The sequence below is a fragment of the Hylaeus volcanicus genome, chromosome 2 (genome assembly GCF_026283585.1).
Source record: "Hylaeus volcanicus isolate JK05 chromosome 2, UHH_iyHylVolc1.0_haploid, whole genome shotgun sequence".
NCBI lineage: Eukaryota > Metazoa > Arthropoda > Insecta > Hymenoptera > Colletidae > Hylaeus > Hylaeus volcanicus.
In genome coordinates this window covers 12,275,913-12,288,522 of record NC_071977.1, presented here as the reverse complement: position 1 = coordinate 12,288,522, position 12,610 = coordinate 12,275,913, and the positions used below count along the sequence as shown (strand labels likewise).

The 12,610-nt window shown below is 34.1% G+C and overlaps 1 protein-coding gene across 14 annotated transcripts in view; it reads left to right on the top strand.

Annotated features, from left to right (window-relative positions):
- LOC128872165 (period circadian protein) overlaps nucleotides 1-12,451 on the top strand; it is a 44,125-nt gene extending 31,674 nt beyond the window's left edge. For 5 of the 14 annotated variants that reach the window (XM_054114585.1, XM_054114584.1, XM_054114588.1 and 2 more), the window contains 8 exons: nucleotides 1,797-2,070; nucleotides 3,087-3,475; nucleotides 4,713-4,906; nucleotides 5,012-5,172; nucleotides 6,017-6,264; nucleotides 6,528-6,746; nucleotides 7,537-7,851; nucleotides 8,903-12,451. In XM_054114585.1, coding sequence (XP_053970560.1) covers nucleotides 1,797-2,070; nucleotides 3,087-3,475; nucleotides 4,713-4,906; nucleotides 5,012-5,172; nucleotides 6,017-6,264; nucleotides 6,528-6,746; nucleotides 7,537-7,851; nucleotides 8,903-9,016 — 1,914 coding nt within the window. In that variant the 3' untranslated portion in view covers nucleotides 9,017-12,451. The remainder of the gene's footprint in view (nucleotides 1-1,796; nucleotides 2,071-3,086; nucleotides 3,476-4,712; nucleotides 4,907-5,011; nucleotides 5,173-6,016; nucleotides 6,265-6,527; nucleotides 6,747-7,536; nucleotides 7,852-8,902) is intronic. The other 9 variants (XM_054114593.1, XM_054114592.1, XM_054114595.1 and 6 more) reach the window with 7 other exon arrangements.
- Nucleotides 12,452-12,610: the final 159 nt, after the last annotated feature.

The following is a 12,610-nucleotide window of genomic DNA, read 5'->3' as shown; positions in this document are numbered from 1 at the left end:
TAACTTTTCCATCCTAGTCCCTGGGACGTATCGTACTCTCCTCCGTTGTGAAGATTCTCTGATTATTTATTTCACGACGTTCATCGTAACGAACAATAGCCTCTAACAACTTCGTCGTGTCATTTTCCTCTTTGTCAGTTCAGGGAATTCTCCGTCAGAAACTCCACTCGGTAAACTTCGTCGCGATATCGTGCGCGTTGGTCGATCGATTGCATCGAGAATCCAAACTTCCCGATTTTTCAGCGACTTCGAAAAGGAACAGGTTACTCAATTCGACGTGTATAATTTTTTTTTACGAGAACTGATTAAGGTAAGGAGACTTCTGGTTTGTTGGGATGAAGAATCAAATGTTTTATTTGGAGAAAGTTTATTAAGAACATGGTAACATGTACTTTATTATTATTAGGGGGACCGGAAAGTAATGTCGTTTCTGCAAATGTCAATATTTGTTTATCATTTATCAGGTCAGTGTGTATCAATTGATTTTTATCGATCTGAGTTTGAAAATTTGCACACTAGATAGCAAAAGGTTGTTGGTAAAGAGTGCGAACATAATTGATTAAAAATAAAAACTTGTTATGAATTTATTTGTTCGAATTTAATGTAAAAGAAACGACATTACTTTCTGGTCTCCCTAATATATTATTATACTTTACCAGTTAAATATCCCCCAAAAGATATTAATTTTAGAATAAATGTACTTCGATACTTTTATTTGTTACAAAAAAAAATGTTGATCTTCACGTCACTTACAGTCAGTCCCAAAAGTGTCTATTGAAGAAATTTCTCTAAATGAAATTCATAGATTGTGAAATTTGAATTTAGTGTGACAATTTATATTCAAAACCCTTATTTTTAGAAAAGACTCATAACCGAAGAAACCAGTACTCTACCTTAAGACACGTTAACGTGGAAGGCTACAGGTGTATCTATAAATTATTGCAATGTGATGTTCGCGAGTAAAGTTCCGGTATGTCTCGTCACTTACAAGGTTTTGAAACTAACGAGGCAATACGAGCAAGGGGGAGGGAGGGAGAACATGTTCACTCATAGTGCATTCAATTTTAGCATTTTGAATTTTGTTAATTCCTTCGTAATCTCTAGATGCATTGATCTTTTTTTTTTTTGTTCTATAAAGATCGATCTGTTTCGAGGCAAATCTAATAAAAGTTCGGCAAAAACAATTCTTTGAAAATTAAATTTAATAGCTTAATCACGATTTTTTAAATATTTTATTTTAGAAAATGTATCGATTATAAATAATTTCAATCTCTACGCAACCTTGCCAAAAGCAATTGTTCGAAAACTACATTAAATAATTCGAATACGACTGTTTTATTCCTGAATTTAATTTAAAGACATTAATTCAAGATAATTTAATAACGAAGGGGGAAAAGTGTGAAGGATCAAGGAGGTTGGGAATGGTTAAAAGGGAAGCCAGGAAGGAAGACGGATTCGGGTAGTAGTATTCTTAACATTTGATGCAACTAACATCAATTCGCAGAGGCTGGAAAAATATTAATCGATCTATCGGTCGCTCGTGTAAATATCGCATTTTCACGCGGTGTCGCGGTTCGAACACACGTGACGGGGATTATCATGCACGGTCCTCTTTTCTTTTCCACTATTTTTTCTTCTCTCTATAATAGCCGAGTAGAGCTGCGCGAATATCTAATAAATAACCGAAACAGCTAGAAGCGAGCCCGCTAAACGCAACCGCAAAACATGCAAAACAACTGACAGTGACAAAAATCGTGTGACGTTTCTTTCTAAGTCGCTACAATATACTTGTAAAGGGATCACGCAATCCCTTGTTACAGGAGCACGACAGCGTGATGCTCGGTGAGATATCGCCCCATCACGAGTACTACGACAGTAAATCGTCCACCGAAACGCCGCCCAGTTACAATCAGCTCAACTACAACGAGAATATCGAAAGGTTCTTTAAGAGCAAACCACCGGTAGCGACCATGTACGGCAGCGACGAGGAGAATATCAATTCCAGCAATGACGAGGGCGGGAAGACCAGCCCGACATCAGCAGGTGAGATTTCCTTGAGGAGGTTTCGCTGTGAGTGTCTTTCGTTATCCCCGTCGTGCACGCTGATTCTGATATGATTAACGAAAGTTGCACTGATAATTCATTTTTATTAAAGTTTTTTACTAGGAATGTTACCTGAGAATTTTTCAATGTAATTAATCAGAGATCAGAGATTACTCAACCGAACGTTGCGGCGTGTAGTTGTGTTATGTCCTTTTTGAAGAACTGTAATACTAATGTATAATTTCAGATATGTTAACAAAATTTAGTTCTACATATACGTTGTCAACAACATGTAAAGCGAATAAATCTCTCCTTTGAGATTTAACAGCTTCAAAAATAAAAAAATAAAAAATCAGAGCTAGAGTTCAACAGGTTGCTCTTCAATAAATTAACCCTGTATGGGTCCGTATAACTTTCAGATCACATGCTAATATATCGACATTTTACCAAATAATTTTAGTTCTTTTCACGAGATGACGTATACGTTTTAATTATTAGGGCGAGCCAAAAGTTTTGATGTCATTAAAATTACTTTATGTGCAAGTGTTATATAATCATTTTGCAGCTTTTGAGAAGCTCTTTCATATTTAATTATTAGCTACATTAATTTATTAGCAAAATCATGGAAAATTTTGAGATTCGTGTACTTTTACGTCACTACTACTGAATATGATATTTTCTATGCTGTTTCAGTAGCTTTAAACTTTTGTTTCTACTAGTGACGTAAAAATACTCGAATCTCAATATTTTCCACAATTTTACTAAAACGAAAAAACTACGATCAATAAATTAATGTAGCTAATAGTTATATATGAAAGAGCTTTACAAAAGCTACAAAATGATATATAACACTTGATTATATTAAAGCAAACATATATAATACAGTTCGAGTCAAAAGTATACAGACAGGTAACATTTCTGTCAGAAACATTCAACAAAAAATGAAACTCTCCTTCCAATTGCAACATTCGTAAATTGTTTCCATGGAACGAGCACCACTCCGCCGATTCTAATGCAATGTTTATTCAATCGTTCTCGTGTAGCAGCGAGGAAATGCATGTCGCCCATAAACGGAAGTGGCGCAAGCGGTAGCGGAAGCGCGGAGAATCTAAGCAGCGGCTCCAACAACCAAACCAGCTCAGCAAGCGGAGGAAACACCTCAAACACCACGCGCAACACTACCACCACGGAAAGTTTCAAGCCGCCTACTTTGACCGAGTCGTTGCTCAATCGTCACAACGAGGACATGGAAAAGCTGATGATGCAAAAGCACAGGGAGCTTCGTTCCAGCATCAAGAACAGCGACAAGCTCAAGGATTCGCGGATAAAAACAACCACTGAAAGAGTCGCGGAACCCAACGCGCATTTCATCAATCAGAATCATGGAGTGAAGAGAAGCGGTAGCCACAGTTGGGATGGAGACAGTTTCAAAGTAAGAAATAGTAAAGTAACGTACAGTGGTTGTAGAATGTATTCGTAACCGTTCAATTTCCTAAGAAACTTTTGTGAAATTGTAGTTTATTAATTTCTTTTCTTATAATCAATGATATTCTACATATTCTCGGAAATCTCTAGAATAGATATACTCCAAAGAACAGTTACTAGTTTATATAATTTGCGAATTTAACAAGAAAATACGAAAAATTTGGTAAAAATGTAGAAGCAATAAATATTCGTACAGTTTTTATAACGGACCATTTACAGTAGAATTTGTAACATAAACACATCAGTTTATAGCTTCGTACGAATTAAAAACATCAAAATTACAATAAAGAAGTCATAAAAAATGGTTTAATACAAGAGTGGAAGAAGATCCCATCCCGAATAACATCGACATTTAGTTAATTTACCTAATGCCTAGAAGAGTTGCAGCAATTACAAAATCAAAATGAGATCCCACAAAGTATTAATTATTTATAAATTAATGTAAATTTCATGTTTTTTTTTTAATGAAGTTTTGAAAATTTAACATTTGTTTGAATACTTACTTATTGCTTCTATATTTCTATCGATTTAGTATTTTTTCTTGTTAATTTTGCAATTTATATAAATAACTAATTTTTTTTATACTGCATCTATTACAAAGATTTCCAAGAATATGTAGAATGTCATTGTTTATAAAAAGGAAGTTAATAGATTACAATTGAACGTAGTTTTTTTTTTTTTAATTGACCAGTGTACGAATACTTACTACGCCCACTGTACAATTTAACCTTTTCGACTCTGCTGATTTCTATTCGAATTCTATTCGTTTTTATTTTAGAAATTAATTGTATTGTATATAATTGTAACCATGTCTTTATTCGCCAATCATATATATATTTAAGTAAACAAATATACACATATTTGTATGTACATAATATAAAAATACATAAAATAAGTATATACTTCTGTGCACATTTGTTTATTTAAAATTCTTTATTGCTCAGTTACGTAACGATACATATAAACAACAAGTTCCATGTACATGTTATTACAAACATATATAACTACCAATTCCTTTATATTTATTTAACTCGTAAAGCTAACACAATAATATATACATTGCATATAAAATCATGAGCCGAGAACTTACTGTACTTGAATTTATATTTCCCACTTGTTCTGTATGTTAAATAAGGCCCTTAAGTAAAAAAATAATAACAATATGTTCGACGGTATTTTTCCAGGTGTCGAAACACGACGAAACGTCAAGGACGAGTACAGCTGGCCAATTTCCTGCAAACGTTGCTACTACGGTTACGAGCATGAGCGTCGATCAATCAACTGTAATTCAGACAGGTGCTAATATTAATTTGTGGCAGCCTCTGTCGGTTACCGTGCCCCCGCCACCGCCTGTTCAACGATGCAGTGCGCCGCAAAAGTGAGTAATTCGATAATCAGCTTGGGAAGAACTTATTTAGCGACATAGCAAACTTGAAAGATTTGTCAAAGATATATTTATAATAAAATTGTATTTGAATTCCAGTGCCCATTCACAAGCAATACCCAGAATACCAATACTACCATCGATGATACCAGTATACTATGTTCCGGCTCCACAAACGAACGATCCTGCAGCTTTATCACCCCAGCAGGAGAAACTTAGCCTACCTCAATCAATGCAGCCTCCACAATTAAATCCTTACAGTATGTATCTAGATATTTGAGAGAATTATTCAAATTTTACGACTGATACATCGATATCAATAAATTACCAATTATTTTCTTACGCTACTCTATCAGCATGAACATATAATCGTCATTTTCTCCCTAAAAAACCACCATACAATTTTTGTTTGACAATGCCGTTCAAAAGCTGAGACTTCGAGGAAGTTTTTCCTGAAGAGTGCCCGCCAAACAACTATGTCTTTGAAACCAAAAAATGAATACAGATAAAGTCAAATTTTTAAAAATATTCACAATGTAAAGTTTGACCTAATTTTTCACTTGTTAAATCTACGTAATAAATTTTGGTTTGGCATCAAGGGGATGGGAAATTTAACGCTCTTTCGAATGGTATACTTAGTTTTAAGTTTGCACTGTAATTTGGTGGAGTTATAGCCGTTTGAAGAGTGGCAAGTCGAAATCGTAAAAAACATATTAAAAGTGAAAATTCTCGAGAATAAGGGGACACAAAGAAAATATCTAAGAGTAATTTTTTGTTGGAAATTTGTTGTAGAATTGACACCCTCCGTATGTCCGAACTTATACTTAGACACCCTGTATACAGTCAGTTCTATAAGGAATTTATGAAATAATAATATTACAATATTTGAAAAGATGCAACCTATCGTTTAATTTAAACAAATTTCTTCAGTAGACGCAGAGGGTACTTATGGGACTTGGACTGTCTATACAGACATGAAAATATATATATATATATATATATATAATATTCACAGTGACATTCGCGTGTAACACAATTTATATTAAAATAGGTGAAATGAAAAAGATTTTTATTTTGTTTATAAAGAGGATCCACATGTTTCAGTGTTTTTGCCAGTCTCATACGTGACGACAACGATGGCTGGCGTCATTTATCCTCCAGTATTTGGTGCTCCTCCGATGGGGATGATGTACAGACCATTTTCGAACCCCGGTCAGACACCAGTTACGAGAGAGAATAATCTATCTAGTACTATCGACAAGTGTTCCGACCGGAAGCGACCAGCAAGCCAAGCGACGAGTGTCAAAGCTGAACCGGGAAGCACCATGGCGATGTCTGAATCTTCTAAAAAGGTAAAATTATAATTTATTCCCTTATCGATTCTAGGATCAATGTAATTATCCTGTTAATTGTCTTTGCCCGAGATATGTTATTTATTTTACTAATTGCAGTCCCTACAATTCAATCTTACGTATTCTCCATTTTGAGATTATTATATTTCAACGTATCACATTAATTTAATATGTATTATTGCTATTAATGTATAAACATACGTATATTGATAATATTCAAAAATCAGCCATTTCATCCTAGTTGCATGTACACTCATAATTAGGTTCTATCACCTGGTGAACTGTTCTCTTCATGCGTGAGCAACGACGGAGGATGCTCGAGCTTGGTGGACGCATCCACTCCAGTAAATCCAAAAGTCCACAAGCTGAACGATTACAGCGTCGACGACTCGAGTTCGTCGAGCTTTTACAGTAGCTTCCTGTACAAGAGCAGCGACAGCAGCTGCAACCCAGACCAGAAAGCCATGGACTATCTGCCAGAGGTAACTAATGCTCTCAATGAAAAAACCCAACCTGTTTGATTGCAATAAATTTAGAAAAAAAAAATATATATAGAAATTTATATTTTATAAATTACAATGTATTACAAAATATTATACGTACGTCACAATACCCCTTGCTAATATTATTACACTTGAGGATAGCAAAGCATAGAAACATTCTTTCAATAAAACAGCCATAAGTAAATCACTATAAACTATAGATGCTCCTAATGTAGGACTCTAGGTGAAAGGAAGAGATCGTTTCAAAAATATAGCTAGTTTAATGATCTGTTCAATGGTCGCCACAATACTGCTTTTTAGGCAGGCACGCTCTATCGGTTACCGTTAAAGACATACGACAGTACGTGTGTGAAATTAGCCCCGCACTTTTCGAATTTTGAGTTTTTCTTTCTTGTGCCGTGTTGTGCTATATTTGTGCTGAATTGTGCCGTAAACCGCAACTTTGTAAGTCAAAGCGTACTCAAAAAAATTGAACAAAACAAAATTTCTGATAGCCCCACACTTTTCGAATTTTAAGTTTTTCTTTTTTTGCGCCGTGTTGTGCCATATTTGTGCTGAATTGTGCCGTAAATAAGAGATTGATAAAGAAAAACTCAAAATTCGAAAAGTGCGGGGCTAACTTCACACATTACGACAGTCTGCAACGCAGTGCAGTATCACGTGAAACATACGTAGGGCGGTCGAGGTGACCTATCACGATTCTATTACACTAATAATTATAAAGTATTTTCCAATTGTTGAATCGAACGTATCAATGAATGTTTAATAGCAGGACAACGCGAGACAGCAACAAGGTAAAAGAAGAAAAGAACCGCCGTGGCTCGAGGGTGTCCAACTGACGCCAGAATTGATATACGAATACCAGATACATCCGAAGGCTCTGAACGAAGTGCTCCAAGCCGATATGGACGCCTTAAAAAATTTCAATCAACCTCTCCTGGTGAACGACCAACTAGGACAACTCTATTTAGACTTGGAAGTCGAGGGATTCGAAACGAAGCTCGTTCTCGAGGACGGTATCACGTCCAGCAGCAGCGACAGCGGTAGCAGCAACGAAAGTTGGACTGCAGGAACGATGTCACAGGTAAAACATAGCCTTGAGGTGCTTTGTTAAGCTTGTATAGTATCTACGCAACTTTGCAGAGATTGTAAAGTATTTTACTTTTCTAAGAAAAAAAGAAAACCACAAACCTACCACCAGAATTTTTATTTTATTTACCTTGACTGTCTATTCGTTGTGTGTTTCATTCAGTGTTCATTGAATTAATTACATATTGCAAGGAAGTGTTTCAGATTTAGGATCATGATCGATAACGAAAATATTTTTATCATCTTAGAATATATAATTAATGTAAATACTTAAGATTAAATGGAAGGTATCAGGCCAGTCTATAAATTTGGGTACATGTATGTTGTTATTCATGTGCAAATAGTATACCTGTAAAAATTGCCAAATTTTAGTAACAAATCATTTATAGAAAATCTAATTTCTAATGTCGGTCAGCCCAGTTTATTCATTGATTACTTTAATAATAATTTTATGGTACTCTAAGGGTATAATAATAGAATCAAGTCTACAGGAATTATATATATATGTATAAAATTATACTATAATATAATATAATTCACGTTCCATTGCTATATATAATATGATAGCCATATTATATTATATTTAATTATATATATTCTTCCATTTGTGTTTTTGAAAGAAGAAAGAGTAATAAATAAATACTGATCACATGTAAATGAATGTCAAACTAAAGAATGTGTCTTAAAACAATACTATAGCATACATTATAATGTTAATATCAATAGTATTGTAATAAAAATGTTCACGATTTTATAGACTGACCTGACACAAGAATTTCGATATTATAAATGTTTTTCCAAAAGGGATTCCAAGATTTTATTTTTCAATAAAAAAATTCACCTATCGGCATAGTCCTGGCGAACATATGTATTTAATACATTGTACAAATTATACTTCAATATAATTATGTTAAAAAGAAAATCCTAGAGCCTTGTTTGGAAAATCTTTTACTCCTGCATGATTTAAATTTACAAGTAAAAGACAAATAATTTGATCAATACCGATCGCTGATCTTGTACTAAAGGGTTCAAGGTCTTGTTTACAGCAAAAGCACAGAAGGAGAATGGTGAAGTACGGTAAGCTCGTGATGATTCACGAAGAGAACGCGCCAATGCCGCCTGCGTTACCACCGCAAACCGTGCCCTGCCAGCAGTTCTAGAAACAATTCTGTGACGATCAACCCTCCGACTAAACGTCGTTTTCAAGTTCGAAGCAATCGTATCCAGTGTCGTGCTTTGAATTTGTTGTCGACACTTGGCTCGCCAACTGGACGCTGCACGCGAATTTCGATTTCATCTCGACTATTTTATTATATTATCGCGTATATTTTACGTTTGAATTTCGAGGCAGATAAAATTGTCTGTATCGCGCGTATATATTATCAACGTTTTCTTTTATATACATATATTCTATATAATATTATATATTCGTAGCTGTCGGATATATTCGACCCTTTCTTACTGACAGATATACAGGGTGCCACGTATAAAGTGTTTTCTGAGAAACTACCGAAGACGGGACAATTTTAGGGGGTAACTGTTAGAGGGAAAAAGGTGAGACCCTGAAGTTTAAATAGAAGGTGGTATCAATTTCTTATTATTCAGATACAGTGGGTATAGAATGTATTTGTACACCGATCAATTTCCAAAAAAACAATGTGAAATTGTAATCCATTAAATTCTTTTTTATAAACAATGACATTCTACATATTCTTGGAAATCTTTGTAATAGATGCAGTATAAAAAAAATTAGTTATTTATATAAATTGCAAAATTAACAAGAAAAAATACGAAAAACTGGTAGAAATATAGAAGCAATAAGTATTCAAACAAATGTTAAATTTTCAAAACTTCATTAAAAAAAAACATGAAATTTACATTAATTTATAAATAATTAATACTTCGTGGGATTTCCTTTTAATTTTATAACTACTGCAACTCTTCTAGGCATTAAATTAACTATCATAAATGTCGATGTTATTCGGGGTAGGATCTTCTTTCATTCCTTTATTAGAGTATTTTTTAAGTCCTTTTTACTGGAAATTTAATGTTTTCTAATTCCCACGAAGCAATAAACTGATGTGCTTATGTTACAAATTCTACTGTAAATTGTTCGTCATAAGAACCGTGCGAATACTTATTGCTTCTATATTTCTACCAGTTTTTCGTATTTTTTTGTTAATTTCGCAATTTATATAAACTAGTGATTGTTGTTTGAACTATATTCTAGAGATTTCCGAGAATATGTCAAATATCATTGATTATAAAAGAAGCAGTTAATAAACTACAATTTCACACAAAAGTTTGTTGGGAAATTGATCGATGTACGAATACATTTTACACCCACTGTAGCTTCAATGAAAATTATTTCTCCCAACAGTGATTCCAACAATCCTTCTAACAGTTAATTTTAATTAAAATCCCGAGAAACGAAATTGATATCTTTATAAGCATTTGAGGAAACAGCTAGCAACGCTTTATGTGGGACATCCTGCACATATCTAGTATGTATATACATACTCCCATAATTATTGCTATTATTGCTATTGTTATATTTTTTATATTTCGAGATAGAGTGTAAGATAATAATTTCGTTAACGATAAATTTAGAGAAACTAGAACATTTAAATATAATGTGCATACATTTTTAACTGCCTCAGACGCGGTTTATTCTCACCAAGACGTGCGAGTCAATTCATACGATTTAGATATAAACGCTATTTACACGATAAGGAATCTAAATCATACGTTTAGGATCGGTTCCTCGAGACTAAAGTTCCTACTACTTCATCGAACGTAACTCGTCGGTACGTTATCGTCGCCCGCGATTGTATTTTTACAGACCCGTTATGTCGATGACGATTTGTAGTCGTGATTTTGTCACCGTTTGGATGATGGAGAGAATTTTTCATTGTTACGAAGTTTCTGTTATCGGATGTCCCCGTGATTCTCGACAATTGAAGCGAGATACTTTTTAACGATGGATTTTTCGCGAATAACGTTGTCTCGTTGGATCTCGTTGTTTGAAATGCGAGACATCCGTTGGAAAGTTCGACGATTGCAAAATGTTTCAACCCCTTAAGCTACGATTTAAACTCCGATAGCCTGGGACCAAAATGTGATGTTTACATTTGGCCCGAACAATACACAAGGGCCAGGCTCGTGATAATCAGTTTTGGCCCGAATATCCGACCACGAGTCTCACGCGTGGTTGTAGCTTAAGGGGTTAATATAGGATTAATAGGGAAAGGATAGTGGGGATTAGAAATTCGAGGCTCTGACGATTCTTCATAATTAATATTATTTCACGTTTCGTTAGAATTGCAGATAGCTTCATCGAGGCCTAATTGCACACTGATATCGATGAAAGTGTATCGTAGCATTTTGCTATCAAAATGTTAAAAAGATCAATCTATTTATAATCATTACTATTATGTTTGTTACATATACTCTTACCCTTAAGTTGGAAAAAATTGAGCAACGATCAACCAGCCACGTAAAATTTGTTAGATTTTAATCTTAAAATACTTCACACGTTTCGAATTGTAAAGAAAACTGAATGTTAATATCAGTGATCAATGTCAGTGTGTCAATTGCCCTCCAAAGAAGCTAGCTATATTACTTAGCGAAACGTCGGAGTATTTAACATAGAGGACACGATTTGCATCCAAAAGTTTCAAATAATATCAACTATGGTTATAAAACTACATTTTATATAATTTTGTTGACAGCAGCCATAGAATTGGGTCGAGTTATTTCGTTTTTCGTTTAATAGACCTTTGTCGAATACTCAATAATTTCCTATTCTTTTTTTGCGATTACCTTGTAATAGGACTTACCTAATTACGTTAGTTATCTGGAGAGAGTTAATGGAATCAAACTCATTTTGGAATGACTGTTTTCATTTTTATCAGAAGCTATTTTGATAGTTATTTCTATTTAATTTTAATTGCAATTTTCTTTGTACAGAAAATTCTTTACTACATGAAATTAATAAACTTAGTTAGTGGTTTTGAAGAGAGAAATGTTGAATATAGTATTTCGTTTGTCAAGTAAATTATAGGGGTGATTTGGAGCGAGAAGATAAAATTATTATTTCAAAACGGGACCAAACGATGAGGTATTCAGCATACCATATCGGATATGCTACCTCAGAATGCGAATGTTTGGGTAAAATACGTAGAAATGTAAAATGGAGTCCAATAGTCATCGATATATGAGACTGTGCTCGGTTAACCCTTAAACGACATCGTGGAGGCCATTAGAAAGTCCTCGTTACTTGGTTAATTAATTACTTGGCATATTTTGGGTTTACATACAGTCGAAACATTATTAACCAAATTACTTGCAATGTAGACTGAAGTAATCAGCCTCCATTTATTTTTAAACAAGCGAGTATATTAATAATTACTGTTTTAAATAGTCGTTTAAGGATTAATTACACTGAGAGTTTTATATAACAGTGAGACTGTGACGTTCTGCAAAAGATGTGGCAACTCTTTTTATCCTATACCAAGGCTGCGCACCATGTCTATCTCAGAGCATGGCGAGCATGCGAACTAGTGGCGCCACGTGTTGTGTTTTTAAATTAATATTTTAACAATTTCGAGTCTATTCTTTCAATCAGATGTCAGATTGAGGACTTGGAAGATTGATATTTTAATATAACAAAATAACAAGTCTACTTAATTTCTACTTAAACTAGAGTTATAAATGATTGAATGTAAAAGTACAGAATTAATTTCTACACGTAA